The sequence below is a fragment of the Penicillium psychrosexuale genome (genome assembly GCF_028828465.1).
Source record: "Penicillium psychrosexuale strain IBT 29551 chromosome Unknown utg000004l, whole genome shotgun sequence".
Lineage (NCBI taxonomy): Eukaryota > Fungi > Ascomycota > Eurotiomycetes > Eurotiales > Aspergillaceae > Penicillium > Penicillium psychrosexuale.
In genome coordinates this window covers 4,473,623-4,492,556 of record NW_026643189.1, presented here as the reverse complement: position 1 = coordinate 4,492,556, position 18,934 = coordinate 4,473,623, and the positions used below count along the sequence as shown (strand labels likewise).

The 18,934-nt window shown below is 48.8% G+C and overlaps 9 protein-coding genes across 9 annotated transcripts; 3 read left to right on the top strand and 6 right to left on the bottom strand.

Annotated features, from left to right (window-relative positions):
* Positions 1 to 2,545: 2,545 nt before the first annotated feature.
* N7518_007580 (response regulator) lies at positions 2,546 to 5,407 on the top strand (the record flags this gene model as incomplete). Its single annotated transcript, XM_057188507.1, has 1 exon — positions 2,546 to 5,407. One exon carries the CDS (start codon positions 2,546 to 2,548, stop codon positions 5,405 to 5,407), a length of 2,862 nt encoding a protein of 953 aa, XP_057040210.1.
* Positions 5,408 to 6,156: 749 nt separating this feature from the next.
* N7518_007579 (uncharacterized protein) lies at positions 6,157 to 6,473 on the bottom strand (the record flags this gene model as incomplete). Its single annotated transcript, XM_057188506.1, is given in 3 exon segments — positions 6,157 to 6,273; positions 6,311 to 6,358; positions 6,372 to 6,473. 3 exon segments carry the CDS (start codon positions 6,471 to 6,473, stop codon positions 6,157 to 6,159), a joined length of 267 nt encoding a protein of 88 aa, XP_057040209.1.
* An 11-nt stretch (positions 6,474 to 6,484) lies between these two features.
* On the bottom strand, positions 6,485 to 6,852 carry N7518_007578 (uncharacterized protein; the record flags this gene model as incomplete). The annotated part of the gene is made up of 2 exons (XM_057188505.1): positions 6,485 to 6,696; positions 6,834 to 6,852. 2 exons carry the CDS (start codon positions 6,850 to 6,852, stop codon positions 6,485 to 6,487), a joined length of 231 nt encoding a protein of 76 aa, XP_057040208.1.
* Positions 6,853 to 6,972: 120 nt separating this feature from the next.
* On the bottom strand, positions 6,973 to 8,953 carry N7518_007577 (endo-beta-1,2-glucanase; the record flags this gene model as incomplete). Its single annotated transcript, XM_057188504.1, has 8 exons — positions 6,973 to 7,083; positions 7,146 to 7,305; positions 7,352 to 7,657; positions 7,716 to 7,785; positions 7,838 to 8,105; positions 8,169 to 8,292; positions 8,351 to 8,601; positions 8,654 to 8,953. The coding sequence occupies 8 exons, from the start codon at positions 8,951 to 8,953 to the stop codon at positions 6,973 to 6,975; spliced, it is 1,590 nt and encodes a 529-aa protein (XP_057040207.1).
* A 533-nt stretch (positions 8,954 to 9,486) lies between these two features.
* On the bottom strand, positions 9,487 to 11,382 carry N7518_007576 (transcription factor domain-containing protein; the record flags this gene model as incomplete). Its single annotated transcript, XM_057188503.1, has 3 exons — positions 9,487 to 9,648; positions 9,706 to 11,262; positions 11,311 to 11,382. The coding sequence occupies 3 exons, from the start codon at positions 11,380 to 11,382 to the stop codon at positions 9,487 to 9,489; spliced, it is 1,791 nt and encodes a 596-aa protein (XP_057040206.1).
* A 287-nt stretch (positions 11,383 to 11,669) lies between these two features.
* N7518_007575 (glycoside hydrolase family 1 protein) lies at positions 11,670 to 13,300 on the bottom strand (the record flags this gene model as incomplete). Its single annotated transcript, XM_057188502.1, has 4 exons — positions 11,670 to 11,812; positions 11,864 to 12,360; positions 12,420 to 12,706; positions 12,773 to 13,300. The coding sequence occupies 4 exons, from the start codon at positions 13,298 to 13,300 to the stop codon at positions 11,670 to 11,672; spliced, it is 1,455 nt and encodes a 484-aa protein (XP_057040205.1).
* A 426-nt stretch (positions 13,301 to 13,726) lies between these two features.
* Positions 13,727 to 15,324, top strand: N7518_007574 (putative MFS hexose transporter; the record flags this gene model as incomplete). Its single annotated transcript, XM_057188501.1, has 2 exons — positions 13,727 to 13,879; positions 13,933 to 15,324. 2 exons carry the CDS (start codon positions 13,727 to 13,729, stop codon positions 15,322 to 15,324), a joined length of 1,545 nt encoding a protein of 514 aa, XP_057040204.1.
* Positions 15,325 to 15,749: 425 nt separating this feature from the next.
* N7518_007573 (p24 family protein) lies at positions 15,750 to 16,793 on the bottom strand (the record flags this gene model as incomplete). Its single annotated transcript, XM_057188500.1, has 3 exons — positions 15,750 to 16,061; positions 16,142 to 16,521; positions 16,589 to 16,793. Coding segments are annotated over 3 exons (735 nt in total), but the record flags the coding sequence as incomplete, so codon positions are not given.
* Positions 16,794 to 17,030: 237 nt separating this feature from the next.
* Positions 17,031 to 18,831, top strand: N7518_007572 (SANT/Myb-like DNA-binding domain-containing protein; the record flags this gene model as incomplete). Its single annotated transcript, XM_057188499.1, has 3 exons — positions 17,031 to 17,124; positions 17,182 to 17,299; positions 17,361 to 18,831. The coding sequence occupies 3 exons, from the start codon at positions 17,031 to 17,033 to the stop codon at positions 18,829 to 18,831; spliced, it is 1,683 nt and encodes a 560-aa protein (XP_057040202.1).
* Between the last annotated feature and the right edge of the window lie 103 nt (positions 18,832 to 18,934).

Sequence of the window (18,934 nt, the reverse complement as noted above, 5' to 3'; positions counted from 1 at the left end):
CTTCACTGGATGATATGTGCCGTGTACGGTCATCAATGACGGGATAGTACAAGATCAACGTGAGAGCGGTTGATACCTGAGCTGAAGGACAGTTTTGTTCTTTTGGCTCCATGTTTCTCTTACTCCTATCACGATAATAAAAGGCCCCGTTGTCATGTCACGGCAATATTCCAATTTGCATCAGAATTCAACATATTTACCAGGGAAACGGACCAAGTCCAGTCTTCGAGAATCAGTAATCATCCCGTCTGTTCAAAAGCTTTGACTGACCTTCGTCTCTGTTCATAGCTGCCCACCTCCAGTAGAGAGATCCTTCGAGTACATAAAGCGAACGGGGAAGAATATGACCAGCACGACAGTCATGACCAAGGCCGAAGATGGTGCCAGTTCTTTTGTACCTAGAGGAATTGGGCGAGGGTGTCTTGTGCGAAGGTCCATTGTTGCGTGTTTGACAAGCGAATAGACAGGAAACGAAACGAAGTGATTGCGAAGTGACAAGAAGTAATAAAGAGAAATGATGATGCTCAAGAAAGTAAAGAATGAAAAGCGAAGCTTGTAATACGCATTGCGCGTTAGGCACTTGTTATTCATATACTCTTGTCCATAGTCGCGCTCCGGTGTTCCTCGGTCCAGAATGCTGATATTCCACAATCCTCAAGGATGAGCTGTATGAGGTTAGTTAATTTGACCGATGCGCACATTAAAACTAGAAGTATATTCCCAAGAGCAGTCAATTTTAGCATTCACTACATCCACGGGTACATGATATTGCCTAAATAGGAACCGGCCATGGGAAATAACGGAAAGTGCTTCACATTGCTTATATGCTATGCTTAGATTTCTCAATCATTTTCTCAGGTCCTCCACTTCATGCCTTTTATGCCGAACATGCCTTCAGAAATAGAGCACCTAGAGCCCTCTATGTCGAGCCTGCCTCCAGAAATAGAGCCCCAAAAGGCTTCTATATCAGACCTGCCTCTAGAGCTAATGGACCAGATAATTCAACTGCTCCCTATAAAGTGTCAGGTCTGCCTTGCACTCAGCTGCAAGTCTTTATATGTACGCTATCAAAATGTTTTGGCACAAGAGGAATTTGCCTTCCCTACATATAACTCCGACGGGGGTTGGCTTCCATATGGGGTTTTAGCTAAGAATTCCAGCCGGGAAACAAATTTACGCCGTCAACTTCTTTGTCGACTTCAAGGACCTAGAAGACTTTACTGTTGCTCATGCAGCAAGTTACACCTAGCCAACGAGTTTGAGTCCTCCGAGAGGGAATACAGCACTGGGATAAACCGCAGATGCAAGTATCCCGGGTTTGTAAACGTCTGTCCCTGCAGCCCGTTGAATATGAGAGCAATGGCTCGAATGCTGAAAGGGTGCCAACATGAATGCATTGAATGGCACCGTTGCTCAGTCACAATCGCACCCGAGGTGGTTGCCGACGTGAGGATCTACATTTCACAAGATGAGCAGACATATTTGCGAGTCCGGAGCCAATGGGAGATCGCTTACACCAAGGAATGGTTCGATTACCCAAATATTGCCCGTTTTTTGGGCTGCCCCCATCGCTCTATCGTCCCCAAATCCCCAGTATCTCGTCTGTGGTATGGCCAATTGGACGAATGCTTTGAGTGCAGCCTTTATAGGAAGGGCCACTGGAATGAGATTGACAAAAAATTCGAAGTTGAGATAACACGAACACTCGATGCTCGTGAGATCTTAAGAAGTGAAGTAGATGCTAAGCATTCGGTGCATTGCTCTTGAGATACAATCAATCAAAGATATATTTAGAATAGTCGAATCCATCCTTTTTCCGCTTCTTTCCGCTGTCTACATACAACCTATGTACCTGGAAAATTCCAGAAGATATCCAAAAAACATCTAACGCGACATCCAAAATACCTATAAAAACACTACTATTGGTTAAATGGATCATATCGCTCTCAATTAAGGCCACACACGCGGCTAACCCTTGTAAACATACATATAGTACGGCTAGTAGATCTGTTCTGTAAGATCTTAGATGTACCGAGTACCTCCCCTATCATAGATAACAGCCGGGGAAATCAGGTACTCGGTACCCGATGGCCCTCTCCTGATCTAGATCCCGCTGATCCTGCAGTGCAGCCTCCGTGCGCCTCCGTGCATCTCCGCAGGATTCAAGGGAAAAAAGACACAACACACAAAGAGGAGATCGATTGTCAAAGGGAATTTAAAGCTTCAGAGAAGCCTGAAACATCTCTGCTAGAAATATTATTAGCTACCAGAATCTATAAAGCTTTAATAACTTCTTGTTTCAGGCCGTGTCTAGACCGCCCCTCCCCATCGAACTAACGGAAAATCCCCTCTCCCCTCCTTCTGAGCGTCTTCTCTCTTTAATATTTCATATTCTAGTGAATGTACGTCGAAGTTGTCTGATCCATCCACGGTGTCTATTGTTCATACAATTGAATGCTATGGTCCTTACCACCACCCTCGGATAAACGAGAGAGCCCGAACAACGAATCCTCGAACGGACGTCACTTTCACTGCCACATGGACTATGCCCGACATGCCCGAGCCGGATGTCTCTCACGCTGTCCAACCGTGTCCCGCGCCATTCCCCTCGTGCAAGTCCGAGTGCATCACTGGCGACGGACTAAATGCCGTTCATGACGATGGAGATGTGCAACGCGACTTGGGAACATGGAATGATGGTGTCCAGACCACTGCTATTGAACAATTGGTTGCACTCAAACAGTGCCTGCGGGCAGCCGACACCGAGCTGTTCTGGAAACGGCTTATGGAGGACTTGACGTCTATAACCAAAGCCCAGTATGGGTTCGTTGCTCGGAGGGTGCACGGAACTGAGCCCATGCCAGAATTAGGCGGGCGGCGCCCGTCGGTTTTTGGTGCAGCTTTCTACTACAATGATGGTTATCAGAAAGTTGGGTTGCAGCGAAACAATTATTTCGCCGGAGGGAACCCCCTATTGCACATGGACCACGAACGGCGTTGTTTGGTCCCCGAGAACCTCAGCTCGCTCTTATCGTTCGGCGATGATCAATTGCCGTTCGCCGCCGATGGTTATTTGGCGATTCCCCTCTTTTCGGCTGGAAAGTGCCTGGCGCACCTCGGGTTGATGTGGTCGAAAGAAGGTCTCCGGCATAGAAATCTGTCCTGGTCCTTCCTGGAGATGATTCTCCACTCGCTCGAAGACCTGATTATACAACGGCTGGACACAGGGGAACAAATTCTAGATGAAATGTTAGATTCCCCAACGAAAAATACCTCCGAGTTCCACAACCCCCAGACTGCCGCCTTCCATGAAGCCGCTGATTTCAACTCCCATGATTTCAACTCCCACCCCCTCAAACCCTACGCCCGAAGCTTATCCCATGAGCTGAGGACCCCAATGCAGGGTGTGGTAGGCATGCTTGACGTCATGCATGCTACAGTGCGCGAGGCGATGGAGATTCAACCTCCGGTCAAATCGGGGGACATTTTTCAATCGCTCAAGGAGGGGATTGAAATGGTTCAAGATAGTGCGAGACGTGCGGTTGAAGCGGCTGACAATGTCGTTCATGCATACGAGCTCAACATGCAAATTCCCAAAACCCCACTCCGGGAGGAGCCCGACATACTAGGCGGTCTCACAGTCCCACCTGCTATACCCGAGACTCGGCCGAGCATCTTCATCGAAGGGAATAATATCGCTGTAAACCCATACAAACGGCGGCGGAGCCTACCATCAGAGCTGAACACCCGACCAGTGCGCAAGCAAAGACTGCGTGCGGTTTCGTCCCGGCAAGAGCTTTCGCCCCGCAGCGAAGAAGTCAAGAATGCTGTTCACGAAAGCGGCCAGATCGTACATGCTACCCCAGCTCGCCAGTTCGAAGCTGTATTGGCTAACATGGCCGATCCACGCCCGTCTCTCGCAGTCCGACGATCCGCCCCTCACCTACTCCTTGAGGGAATCAATGTGAACTTAAGAGGTTCTGCTTTGCGATTTACCAAATTACGAGATCTTCTCCGCTTGGTAATCAACGAGTCTCTTCACGTTGGTGGCCGACCGGACTCTGCTGTTAGCAATGCAACCGAGTTTGGTGAACGGATTGAGATTCGGTCGCGGTCCTCAAACGGTGAATTGTTCACCAAGGTTGTGGACTGGTCTGTAGACCCTTCATTACCGGACACCCTTCTTGCCGATGACCGTGATTTGGCTAAACTAATCTCGTGCGTCTTTCTCAACGCGATTAAATTTACCAACAACGGCACCATTACTGTTTGCGCGACTATTGACCCCAAGAAGAATGATGTTCATATTCTTGTCCGCGATACCGGTCCGGGAATCCCCGCTGCATTCCTACCCAATCTCTTCAAGCCATTCGCTCGGGGAGATGCATCGACCACAAGAAGCAAAGATGGCCTGGGTCTCGGTCTCCTCGTGGCGAAGGGCCTTTCACGAAAAATGGGCGGTGACTTGACCTGTGTGCGTTCGTCGACTTCCGGTCCTATGCGTGGTACAGAATTTCGAATTCGAATCCCCGTCAACCAACGTGAAGCTGAGCTCCGCCCTGAAACTCCCGGTGAGAGTGTTTCGACGCCATCCACCTCTACCACCGACAAAACACGACAGGGCAGTGCCAGTAGTTCTCTGTCTGATCCCACTCCCTTTAACTCCCCATTTATCCTACTCCAGAATTGTCAGCAACAGCCGACACCAGGCACCATCGACGAAAACATGTCTCAAAGCCCAACACTCCTGCGACCGTCATCACAAACCCTTTTGAATCGAACACATATTTCCGGCGATGCATATGACAAGAAGCTTGGCGAGAAATATCCGCTGCGCTTTCTCGTTGCCGAAGATAATCGAATTAACCGGCGCGTACTGGTGAGCATGCTACGCAAACTTGGCTACTGCGATGTACTTGAAGCGGCCGATGGCAAAGAAGCCGTCCAGATCGTTCAAGGCATTCTCTCCGCGTCAAAGCCCTCTGTCCTGGACATTGATCTCGATTCAGTAAACGCAATGCAAGGCGTCATCAATGAGCCTCATCAGACTACAAAAACCGGACCGATCGATGTGATTTTGATGGATCTTTGGATGCCTGAAATGGACGGATATGAAGCCACCTCACGAATCCTCCAGATGGTCGAGAACCATCGTGCCCAACATGTTGCTTTTGAGCGACCGGACCCCAAGAACCCTGACTCCATGGAAATGGATCCAATTTCCAACTCCTTATGTACACCACCCCCTCCCACAGTTCTTGCTGTGAGCGCCGATGTTAGCGACGAGGCATTGAATCGCGCCTCCAGAGTGGGAATGAAAGGCTATATGACGAAACCATATAAACTCTCTGACCTCCAACGGCTGATTCTCGAATTCTGCGGCGGTACTGACAACGGCGTTGTCTAAATCCTAGTATAACCACTAGGCCGCCCATCCGAACATGATGTTGCTTCCTTGCATTTCCATGCCAGACATTATATACCCATTGATGCGGATATTTTTCTTTTCATGTACAGACCCCACCCCCAATTGCTTTGTTCTTTAGCCCAGGCGCCTCTCACGTTAGGTTATGCATTGACTCGGCGATCTATTCATTTTCAACTGCCATATACCATCGTTGTCATTTTTTGGCCCCTTTTCAGCTCGGGGAAATACCATGATCTAGTTAATAGACATGTGCGAACTAGCCAGCCCTGGAGTCGACTGGTTTTTGTTAGATGCATAAGCATGTGATCACATCACGCTTGATCACAAAACTTCTATTCTTTTCCTCTTCTTCTCCCCTTCCCCCGTTGCTAGTTTCCTCGTTGAATGAATTCTTTTGTTTGACCAGAACGCCTGCAACAATCTGATCCAACATTTACATACCAGGGCTTATTCAGCACGCTTCTCATTAACTAAGCATCTATGGATGCTCACAGGGTATATAAATCAAGCTAACATAGTCGTCTTATCTACAGCATTATAAGTAGCCGCATTGTTCTAATCTCGGTTCGCCCTGGCAACGACTGGGAACCCTTAGGTTCATACTGCACCAATCTGCTATCCGGAGAGAATATCTGTGTCAGTCCTCCAGGTTGTGTTCATAACTTAACCACCATTGTGGGCGCCGCTACCCAGACGGACATCAAACCAGAATCATGGCTTATGATTCCTCACCCTCGTAATGATGCACCCCACCGATCACTCGAACACCGGATATCATTTTCATGACGAAACTTCACCGCCAGTGTATGCAAATCCATCATCTGCAACGCGACAATCGGGTAAAACTATTGCAAGATAGTCTCCACAGCCACATTAAGATACTCCTTTGAATCCAGCCCCGGCCACATCCTCATCACCTAGACCTAGCATCTATGGAAGATACGGGCCACTCGCTCCCTGGGACACCGAAACAAGAAAGGGGATTTTTTTGGCGCTCGTGGCGCGGCGCGGAAGAAGGCAGTAGAGAGACAAGGACATACTCCATGGAAGCCGGTGTCACCATAAGACAAACGGAAGTGTGTTTTGTTTCCTCTGACTTTGCAGCCTCCACTCGGCACAGTGGCGGCGACTCATTTCCTGCATGATTTCGCGGAAACTATCTTCGCCGTGAGTGGCTTTGAGACCGTTGAAGAGATTGGTGCATTGGGTATCTGAGAAGGTCATGAGGTCGTCCCCGTTGGCGTTGAGGAGCCGGTCTTGGGTACAGCCTGGGGTAGAAGGACGTGATTAGCGCTTTTAGCGTGATACCTCAGATGACTAAAGATGAATTTTTCACTACCACGTAGAAAGATGTGTGCTCCAAGGAAATAATTTGCATTTCTCTAGACAAGTGGATATCATATACCAATGCTTACTTCTTGCATTTTGCAGGGAGCCAGCATATATCATGAGTTGAAAAGACTCATGGAATATAGGCCTATACATCCGCAATTCGATCAACATGTCTTTTATATGAACCTATTGTCATATTGACATAGGCAGCTCTACGCGCAAAGTGTGAAATCGTCCAATCCTGCATCAGGAACAGTCACCTGAGGGAGGCAGAGGTCGACATTCTCTCCTTTTAGGTGCTTGAAGACCCGAGAGTACTCAGTCTACGAAGAAATTAGCAGCTTCCCTTTCCACATGGTCCCTTAGAGTATCCGGGAGCACAAACCTCAATAATGTCCACAAACTCATCATATACGTTATCTACCTTCATCTTCTGACGAACGAGATCGGTTACTCCGCCCAAAATTGCGACTACCGTAGTGACCTTGCTGTCCCAAGTGAGAAGTGCAGATACTCCCGTTCCATCAACACGAGTGGATTCAGTGCTGCCATAGATATCTGGAGAATTATTTCAATTAGCATCATACCAACCACACCATCTTGATATCTGAAAGGTGTCCCTGACTCTGCATTTTCTTGGCAACAACCATATTTCTCCACCAGGCGAGCCCGACAGACTTGTCGACCAAAATTGTCGGGAATACACTATACGGCGTAATGACGTCTAGCTCCTGGACAGTCTGGTTCGAGATGGAGGGGATACCGGCGTTTGAGATGTAGCCGGTTACGTCGCCGATGGAGGGATCGGTGATGTTGTTAACTGAAGCGAACATGCCGGGCAACTTCGTGGCGACTGAGTTGCAGGTCCGGACTCGCTCAGCGTTCTTAAATAAGCGACTAAATGGGAAACTGTTAGTATATGAAAGCTATCTCTGCCTTCTGCTTGAAGTCTCACCGGACAATGTCGATGTCATAGTAGGGCATCTCCATCACTTTCCAGGTTTCGTGGCTGGAGAACCAAAATCCTGTCTTAGAATTAGTCACTGTCTTCTCGTCTTTACTTTCATATCCACGAACCTTTTTGGACAGTGATAGGTCCGAAACCGCCCATTTTGTAGTCCACGCTCACCAGCTGGGGCCTTTTGATTTCCCATAGCGCCTGCTTATCGGCCTTTGACAAACCACCGAAGAATTGTAGCCAAAATGTGAAAATCTCGCCTTCGAAAGGGTCGTCCAGTAAATCTTTAGTCTCGCATAGATACGACTGATCCGGGTGATTGACAGGGAGGGATTGGTCTTTAATGTCAATGACGGTACAGACTCGGCCATTGCCTTTGTAAAAGATCTGATTAACAGACAGGAGATTAGCGACTAATCAAAATCGAAGGGGGAATCATGAGAGATATACCTTAGCAGCAGTAGTTTTAGTGTAGTCCACCCAAAGCTGCCATTTCTGTGCGAGTTCCCGATAGTTCTTATTGCCTGTGTTCTCAAGCGCCTGGATGAAACCATATACAGCCCATAGTAGTTCGCTACACGGATACTTAATGTTAGCCCGGAAGCTGGAACGAGGGTCAAGAATATACATACCCATTATCCAGAGAAGGCACGCGGTTGACCCAGGCTGTCACTGGAGTTAGATCTTGAGCATCCGCTGTGACCCAGGGCAAGAAGCCTCCGAATCCTGGGTAAGTCTCGTTGAATTTGAGATAAGTCTGCAACTTTTTCTGCATAATAGAAGCCGCGATTTTAGGAGCCTCTGCTGTATTCTCAGGCGAGAGGAACCGAGCAGCTCCCGGAGAGCCAGCAACAGCTTGGGCGTACAGCATGATTTGAAGGGACTATTGGAATATGAGTTGAGGACTTTCAAACAATGGGAAAATGAACACCAACCTCTTTGCTGGCAGCACTGAACGTGTGCTTGGTTGTTGCCTCGCCGGTCACCCAATCGATGTTAGTGCCATCGTAGGAGATACCATTGTTGCTATTGTATGAGATGTTGTTCTGATGGAACTTGCCCTCCCAATACAGCATATCATTGATGAAGGCAGTAGGATCCCGGAGGACTTGCTTTTGGGAATACTGATGCGCAAAACGACATGAGGGCTCCTTGGTATGTCCGGATATCGATGGTAGAGCATTCACCAACGTTGTCCATGTTAGAACATGGCCGAATTTCTCGTGGAGACGCATGTCGGGAGCTCAAAGTAAAGAATTGAATACCGAATTAGACTGGCTAGCCACGAAACGGACATCTCGACTCATATAAATACTGTATGCTTCTGACTTGAGGCGGGAATCGAGTATTTGCCGAATTTCCATTTCCACGAATTATATCACATCACGAGTCTCTGGGGTCCCCGCATTCCGAGAAGTTTCCCCCTGAAAAAGCCTTGAAATCTGATAATGGGCTGAGGGTGCACGCCACCTTGGTAGACGTTTTCCCGTTTGTCTAGCTCGTGACTATGCGAATCTATTTCCGCTATAGGATGAGATCTTCAACCGGGATTCTTATTGGAGGTCAATTGGCCGAAGGAGACGGAGAATCGGGGAAATAGATTGTGTGGGGAATCGCAGAATCTTCCCCCAGACGCCGATCATTTACTCGATTCAGACAATAGGTAGGTACATACGGAGGAAGCGAAGTATGTTTTTATATTTTGTATTGTATCATTTAATTTAGTCAATTAATATACATTCATTTGCCACATAAAACCATGGTGTATTCATAACAACCGTCGTAAAGTGTCCGACGCTTTCGAGTCTAAGCGGGTCAGTATATCAAGAAGCACCGATAGATCGTTACGGGCTCGAGCCGACAGAGGGGACGCTTCATGCTGATCGATAATCTCGAGCAGACAAGCTCCTATAAGCCTGATCTTTTCTACCTATATGGCCATTAGGACTTGCTCATTTGGTACCAGGACAGCAGAAAGGCGACTTACACATGGTTCGCCATTGATCTGCAATGCCCAGAAAGGAGCATCGCGAATGACTCGGAGAAGATCGCGTGCAATGTCAGTTTTCCGTAGTAGCAGCATTTCATTTGGCGCAGAAGGATAGTAATTAAACTCTTCAAATTTCTGTGTGATTACCATCTTTAGACAGTGCAACGAGACGTAAACGTTGGCTGCTTGAATAATATGTAGTCTTGTGAGTCTAGACAGGCGTTGATTGTCTTTATTGGCGTTTGACATGAGCTGGTCATATTGTAAAAAGGGGGGTAAGTCATCGAGAGACGTCACAAACAGCACGTAAAGATGGTCAAGTCTGTGACTTTCTTCTGCCGTAGGAGGTTGACGAGGGAGTAAATTCCCATTTTTATGACTATCCAACAATCGCATCTCTAAAAGCAAATCGGATGCACTTTGCCAAAGCCGAATGTTTGCATTGAACCCTGCAATAAAACTCTTTTGAGTGCTCTCGGCATCTGGAACACCACTGCCCGGTGTCAGGATTGTTTCATCTTCAATGCCGGTCGGATAGCCGATAGTGATGCCAGAGTTGAATGAGTATTTGTGAATTGTGATCGGACGATTGTTCAGAATGGCTGCCGATTTATCGCCAATATAGGCAATCCAGAATGCCCGTCGCCGAAACTCCACTTCGAGAGAAGTGAGCCCCTGCAGTGAATCTTCTTCGTGCATCTGCATCACTTGGGCCAATCGGGTGGCTTCCCCAAAGATGTGCCACGACAGTCGTGGCTTTCCGGCAGCATGCATGCAGTTGGAGTGGAAGTATCGGATGGCAACGGAGTTGGCATTTGGATATTCAAGATCGGCTTCCAAATATGTAGCTAGGCAATTTCTGGAGGCTTGGAGAAATATGTCTGCGATTCTCTCTCCCTCGGGAAATATATCTTTCGGAAGAAGAAAAGCTGCTTCCGCGCAGACAGCAGTGATCAAAGTGAAAGAAAGATCGGGCCACAGCTCTGGGTATTTGAGACTATTCACTCCATATATGAGGCCGTCAGCTCTCGAATTCCTTCCTTGGGTCACGAAGAACCCTAACCCATCTCGTAGACTGGGTTCATGAACAAGTGGAGTCAAGGGATATAGATATTCAAAGAATAACTCGAAGCAATGATTGATAGTCCGCTCTAAGTTCGCTGACGTGCTCTGCACGACAATCACCCGCTCCAAAGTATGCCATCGCTGCAACGCCGAGGTAATTCTTGTAGAGGCGACATCGGAAATAGACGATTGGGCTGTATGTACGGTCCCAGGAGAAAGAGCCGGATCAAGTACCGAGATATCGGCGTCCCATACATCTAGCGGAACTGCAACCGGGGCGGTCGAACCGAGATTTTGAGTTATAGAGTCATGTTCCGATACCTGCAACGCCGGTGCCAGGGGACTATGCGGAACATTTGGATAAGCCACATCATGCGACCTTTGTCGCTTGGATTTAGGCCCACGTCTGGCGATCGGCACGTCAAATGTGCATTGCATCCGAGCCAAGCGGCAGTTGGTGCATATTGACGATTCACCCGAGCAGTCACACTATTACAGATTAGTTTAGACTAGGTAAGGCGGGGTTTTGCTTCATACCTTTGCTTTTCTCCGACGGCAACGATCGCATGCTCTAGCTGACGAGCGCGAACGAGATACAGGGCTGGCCATCACATTTTTCGTCTCGGCAAAATTCGTCGGAGGTTAGGGCAGTTGGGAAAATGGGAACGGGGATGAGCCTCGGTCAAATACTCCGCGAATTTCTCCGAATGCCCCAGGTTTTTCTTTTCTTGGGGTATTTCCGCGCCTTGATTAATTAATTAATTAATTTACATTGATTAACAGGGGTTGAAGGTGCTTTATATTAGCTTTGTAGAATTTTAGTAGAATTTTAGGTCAATTGCATAATATCTAACAAAAGAAAAAAAGCTCATCTATAGTATACCGGTCTCATTGCTCTATTTGGATTCGGAAGCGTTGCCACCCATGCGTTTATCGAACATTCCTTTCAGCAACAATGCGGATTGCTTCGGCGTTCTTTCCAGGGTGTTGTAGTCAGTGAAGGTAACGCCGAAGCGCACCCCGTATCCATCGGACCATTCTGAAAGAAGAATTAGCTCAAAGATTTTGAAGTATGAAGCAAGACACATACCTAGGTTGTCCATCAATGACCATGCGAAATATCCTTTGATATCAGAGCCATCCTCTGTGCGTGCTGTTCCGACCGCATCGAGATGATCTTCGAAGTATTTAATTCGGTAGGTATCGTTGACGGCCTCTTCAGCTGTCATCTTGTCTTCACCAGGACACGGGCACCCGTTCTCTGTGATATAGATAGGCTTGCCATATGCACGATATACTCGTGTCAAGTGCTTCCGGAAAAGGCTCGGGGTTGACAGGAGCCAATGCACACCACTTTTCTCTCCGATCAATACACCTTGCTTGTTTTCTTGTAGTTCATCCATATTTCCCAAGAAATCAGTCTTAGAGGCAGGCTCGTCGCGATGCCGGGCAAATTGGGAGGTGTAATAGTTCATTCCGTAGAAGTCTATGTCGGCCTCCCTAAGCAGAGAAAAGTCCGACTCTGTGAACCTAGGAAGTCTCTCGCCGAGTTGCTCTCTCATGCATTCGGGGTAGTCTTGTGCTAGACTGTCAAAGGTGTCAGTTGTGTCCTTCTTTTGCTGTCTGAGGCTAAAAAAAAAACGTACCAAACGGGGTTCGCAAACCATCCGATATGGAACTGCATCCGGCGTTCAGCAGCTTGGTGGTCGCGCTCATCCTCATTATCCCAGGGCTCGTAGTAATCGCCATTCAAGGAGATTCCAATCTGCCCTTGCTGAGAAGCTCGGAATTCCCGGTTATACAAAATGACAGCGCGAGCGTGGCTCATGATCAAGGCTTTCCCCACAATCCATGGCTCCGTAGTAGTATCGCCCTCCGTGCACTGCGGATTTATACTGCTACGCCCGGGCGCATTTCCGCCAGTGGCGTATCCCTAGACATGTGTTAGCTGCTATCTGAAAGGATAAAAAAGAAAGGACAAGGGACTAGAGAAACATACGAAGATAGAAGCAATCCACGGCTCATTCAGCGTGATCCAGTTCTTGACTCGGTCCCCAAATCTCTCATAGCAAATCTTTGCATACCGCTCAAAGTCAAGCTGCGACTCCTCCACATTTAACCAACCTCCGTATCGATCATGAATGCCTTGAGGAAGATCCCAATGATAGAGAGTGACCCATGGCGTGATTCCCCTGGCAAGCAACGAATCAATGAGTTTGTTATAAAACGCGATGCCTGCTTCGTTGACTGGGTCGTTTCTTCCTCCTAGCGGAATGATCCGCGACCAGGAAATTGAGAATCGGTATGCTTTTGCGCCGTATCTGGAGAGAAGATCGAAATCCTCCTCAAATCGGTGGTAGTGGTCGCAAGCGACGTCGCCATTGTCTCCCTTGGTTCTTGTAGGCTCAAGGTGGCAGAAAGTATCCCAGATCGATTTCCCACGGCCATCTTCATTCACAGCTCCTTCGATCTGATATGAGGCTGTTGCAAATCCCCATTCGAAATCGGGGGGCAGGGGTACTGACATATTAGCAAATGTCGAACACAGAGCCACAGAAACAATGTGAAGTATTTTGAAAGAGAAGAAGGTGACAGAGCTCTGTACCCAAGCAGAAAATTCAAAGCTATATTCCTTATAGCCGGGGAATTGTGGCGTTGAAGTGGAGAGCTCCCATCGAAGGATAAACGGTAAAATTGGCATTTCGCCGATTCCCCGAATCTCCAGACTTCACATTTTTCTCCACGGGGTAATTCCCCGCAGAAATACGGAATCCACGTTTCTCTCAGCACGTGAACACCTCTAGGGTTGTCGGAATGCGTAGAGTTCGTTGTATCCACCCGGCTGTCTCTTCTATAAGAAGTGCAGAGAAGCCTTCGGGCTAAGACCCCCCATCGTTCGATCATAGGCAAGTCCACTTCATTTGTGTCTTAGTCTCAATTGAAGTCTGCAATCATGGCTCCTACTGCCGCTCATGCCACCGAGAACATTATCTCGTCCATTGACGTGGATTCTATGCCGCCTTTCTGGCGACGGAAGAATGGTATTCTGCTGTACTTCCTGCTCACTTCGTCTCTACTAGCAAGTGCGGCTCTCGGAATTGATGGGGTGAGTTCTAGTGTTTCAAGACTGGAGTGCGTTTTACTGACGATCTATCGCAGTCCATGACAAACGGCATGCAAGTCTTGGATTCCTGGCAAGATCGATTTGGACACCCAGAAGGTGCTACATTGGGTTTCTTTGGAGCCTCGAACGCCATTGGTGGTGTCATCCCATTTATCTTTCTCAGCTGGATTAGTGATAAATTCGGTCGTCGCCTACCCACTGCGCTAGGGTCTGTTGTCATCATCGTTGGTGTGCTTGTCGAATTCTTTGCCACTTCTTTGAACATGTACATTGGCGGCAAGATCGTTCTAGGTGTGGGATCTTCGCTCATCCAGATGGGCGCACCTGTTTTGATCACAGAGCTGTCCCACCCCAAGGAACGTGTACAAGTCACTACTTTCTACAATACATCCATCGTTCTTGGCTATGTGATTGGAGCCTGGGCAACGTATGGTTGTTACAGGATCACCAGTCAGTGGTCATGGCGGCTCCCTACTTTGATCCAAGTTGCTCCCTCGGCCTACCAATTCTGCCTCATTTGGTTCTGCCCCGAGTCTCCCCGTTGGTTGATTGCAAAGGGTCGTTTCGAAGAAGCCCGCAAGATCCTAATCAAGTTCCATGGTGAATGTGACCCCAACTCGGAGCTGGTCGCGGTGGAATGCGCCGAAATTCAGCAGGCCATCGACAAAGAAGCAGAGAACAACATGAGCTGGAAGGACTTCTTCTCCTCTCCCGCCAACCTCAAGCGCCTGTTCCTCTGCTTCGCTACAGCCGTTTTCAGTCAGAGCTCAGGCAACCTGCTCGTTTCGAATTACTTGACCCAGATCTTGAAAGACACGGGCCTGAAGACCCAGTCCGAAATTACACTTGTGAACGGAATGGTCACCCTCTGGCAGTATTTCGTCGCGATCTTCGTTGCACTGGTCATCGATAAATTCCGCCGTCGATTCTTCTTTCTTACCGGTTCCGGTGGTGTTGTTGTCACTTTCGTCGTGTGGACAATCGCTGCCCAGCAATATCTTGAGCACAACTCTATAGTGGCCGGTCGTGTCGTGATTGCCTGTATCTTTTTCTTCCAGGCATTCTACACTTTCGCGTGGACCAATCTGATTGTCACTTATTCGCTGGAAGTTGTGACACTTCAGATGCGCGCTAAAACATGGGCATTTGTGCTCCTGACTATTCAGGTGGCCTCGATCTTCGGAAGCTATGTCAACCCTATCGGCCTCAAGAACCTTGGCTGGAAGTTTTACATCTACTACTGTGTCTGGGTGCTTGTTGTCTTCCTCGTGGTCTACTTCTTCTTCGTTGAGACGGCCGGTCCTACGCTCGAAGAACTCGCTTATCTGTTTGAGGGCGAGGATGTCAAACGTGGAGTTGTTGACAAGGTCGCGGTGCAAAAGGAACAAGTACAATATGAAGAGCACGTGGAGACCAAGTCGGCGTGAGATACCATTGATATGAATGAACCATGACATGACGATCATGCACATAACAAATGAAGATAAAAATAATTACAAATCAATGATTTCCATCAGAAATTCGAAGACTATGTTGAATAAACATTAAAAGAGTAGTCGACCGTGTATGAGGCCTCTATTCTTGATGACGTGAGCTGTAGGACAGAGTACAGAGTAGCCCTAGAGACATGCCATATGTCCACAGGTTGAGGTCGTTGGTATGGGCAATGTCGTTTCCTGGACGATCTACGCAAGACAAGGGAATAGAAGAAAAGATATCATTACATCCATTATCAAGATCGACATCTTACCACGCTCCAAGCACTCCGCACCCTTTTTTTGCTGAAACACTGGCCTTGTGGCCCAACGAGTTCACAAAGGGGTCTCGAGAAGTCGAAAGGCCTCCGACTAGAATTTAAAGATCTGCCGTTCGCTAGGAAAACAGTATAACAACACATGTAAGCACCAATCATCAATATTCACGTAAACCGACGTGCGTGACCACAGCAGAGGTGGAAGGAAGATGCAAGGCATAAGAAACGAGGTATGCTGTAGGGAATAAGACAACGCGGCATCTAAGTCAACTTCTGCTTGATGAAGAATGACCGCAGGTGTGAAAGCTGCCAGGCACATGCGGCGGACAAAACGGCGAGCTGGATAAGAGTCCAGCGCACGACTCGCGAGTTGGTGGTCTCAGACTGGTCACGGAATTCAGACTCACGTTCCTAGGTAGAAAAAACATTAGTATTACCACTCCAATCACCTAGAGAGACTCTGGCCATAGATTGGATTGGGAAATCCTTACCCGCTGGTACACCTGCTCACGACGGATATCGTGCAATCGGCTGTTCATATCCTTGACCCGCTGCACGATATCCTTGATTTTGTCCTTGTCCTCAGGCTCAATCTTGCTGGTCTCACCAATGGCAAGGTCGACGGTGACCTTGACGGCGCCCAAAGAGTTGGACAACCAGCCGGAGGAGGCGTCCGTTTCAGGTGTGAAGCAGATTCTGTGCTGGCCGGGATCCGCGGCGGAGAAGTGGAAGCGACCAGAATGGCTATCCCGCTTGGATACGACGCGGTGGTCATTGTCGAAGGTCTCCTCGACAGTGATGTGCATCTTCAAGTTATGGTCGACCGCGTAGATGCCGCTCTGGGGGTTCAGGACTTCAGTTTCGAAACGGCCTATTTGTGATTTAACAACATAGGTTAGTTTCAAATTCCTTTGTAAAGTCTCTAGAGATGCGCATACCGGCTACTAGAGTATCCTTAGGCAGGTCCTCGAAGAAGCACTTTGTTTGCCGGCCCTCCATGTAGAAGTAGAGGGCATTAGTCGGCAGAAGAAGAGAAAAGAAGGATAGGAGAGCCAAAGCTGACGCCAGCCATGACGAGGATGTCCCAGAGAAAACCATGATGAGGAGATGGGCAATTGGATAGTCGCACGGCCAAGTACTCCTCTCCGTGAAGGTGTCAACATGGGACGTGGCTCCTCACCGCCTGCCGTCTCCGGAATATCTCCCTTTCCAGCGGGAAGCCTCTGTCGATGTGATCTTCAATTTCGACATTCACTAGTCTTTATTTCATCAAACAAAATCTACTTTTATCTTTTCGTGGTCGCTTACTAAAATTTAATCGCTAAATATCGAAGAATCACTCCTTGGTGTCGTGTCTAGATCACCACACCCACCGCCAATATGGCCGCGGCCGATGTTCGCGACATGCTGGATTTGCCCGCAGAAGGGCAGCCCAGACCGCACAAGAAGCAGAAAGTTGTCGAAAAGCGACCAGGTAGGTGTATTGCGCTCCCCGAAAATAAGATAGATTACTGACAGGCTGTTGTTGAAGAGGGTATTACCCGTGAATTGTACGCGCTACTGGGCGAAAGGGCGCCGCCAATCGCCATTAATGAGAACAAGTACAAGGGTCGTCCAAAATGGATGAACAAGTTGCGCGTTCGACCATGGTATGTTGAAGATGGGGCTCTTTGTATATCCGAATGCACGCTGACATTGAATCCCATATAGGAGCATGGCCCCGTTCACGAACAATGCCCGTTCCGACGGCCTGGTTTTGAACCACTGGCAGCGAAAACACGAGTCAGCCCGACCACCTGTTCCCACACCTGCACCCGCACCCTCAGAGTCCCAAATGGAAGTGGATCAGCCCAAGGAAGAAGAGAAAGAGGACGTACCGAAACTGCCGGAACAAGAATATGCCTTTGCTAAGTATAACGTCAAACCGCGATTGCCCCGTCGGTACACAGATGACGAGTACAATCGACATCTTACAAGTGATGACTGGTCGCGCGAGGAAACGGACTATCTGGTGGACCTCGTCACTGATTACGACATTCGATGGGTGCTGATCGCAGATCGTTATGACTACCAACCACGAATGGACACACAGCCGGATGCGAATGCCCTTGTGCCCGCAAAGCACCACCGGACAATGGAGCAGATGAAAGCGCGTTACTATTACATCGCTGCAACAATGCTTTCACTTGAACATCCACCCTCAGAGATGTCCGAGGCCGAGTTCGAACTACACGAAAAGATGCTCAAATTTGACCCCGACCGAGAGCGTGACCGCAAAGAACTAGCCGCCCTTCAGCTTAACCGCACAGCCGACGAGGTCCGCGAGGAGGCAATGCTACTCGAAGAATTGAAGCGCATCACAAGCAACGAGCAGAACTTCATCACCGAACGCCGGGAACTCTACTCTCGCCTCGAGGTTCCCATCAGCGTCGGCAACACCACAATGTACCAATCCAGCGCGGGTCTTTCCCAGCTCCTACAGACTCTTCTACAAGCCGACAAGAGCAAGAAACGCCGCTCCATCCTCGGCGACGGTGCCATCCAAAGCCCCGCTGGCCAGACTCCAACCACTGCGGGTGGCATGGGCCGAGCCGATACCCCCGTCACACAGGCCGCAAACAAGAAGGGTTCCATCACATCAAGGGAAACCAATCAAATGGTACGCACGCTTACCCCAGCAGAGGAAGCGAGGTACGGCGTCCAGCACCACGATCGTGTCTCGGCAGGCGTGCAATTCCGCAGTGACCGCGCACAGCGACTCACGCAGGCCAAGTCCAACGTGCAAACCCAGAAACTGGCCAATGCTCTATCCGAGCTCGAGATCCCGGTGCGCCTGTTCATGCCCACCGAACGCGTCTGCAAGGATTTCGAGAAACTCATTCAGTCTGTCAACATGCTCCTCGACGCTCGCAAGGTGTCCGAAAAGGTCGAAAGTGAGATCCGTGTACTCGAAGCCTCGAAGATGGAGCGCGAGCGCAAATTACGAGAAGCTGCTGGTATCTCGGGGCCAAGTGCTGACTCCGGGCATCCCCATGTGAAAAAGGAGAATGAAGATGGCGACACCGGCGTTTTGGGTCACTCTACTGCCCAAGGTGCTCAACAAGGGGGTGGTAATCACAAGCGGTCTGCTAGTGTGCTTAGTGCCGTAAGCGACAAGAGCAACAAGCGGCAGCGGAGATAGATCATTTGCTTCCCTACTGGTGATAAAATTACACCCTTATTCTGAGCGTGTGAGAAGTGTAAGATGTATTAGGGATCAATTACCCATATTTCTGTACGATTAA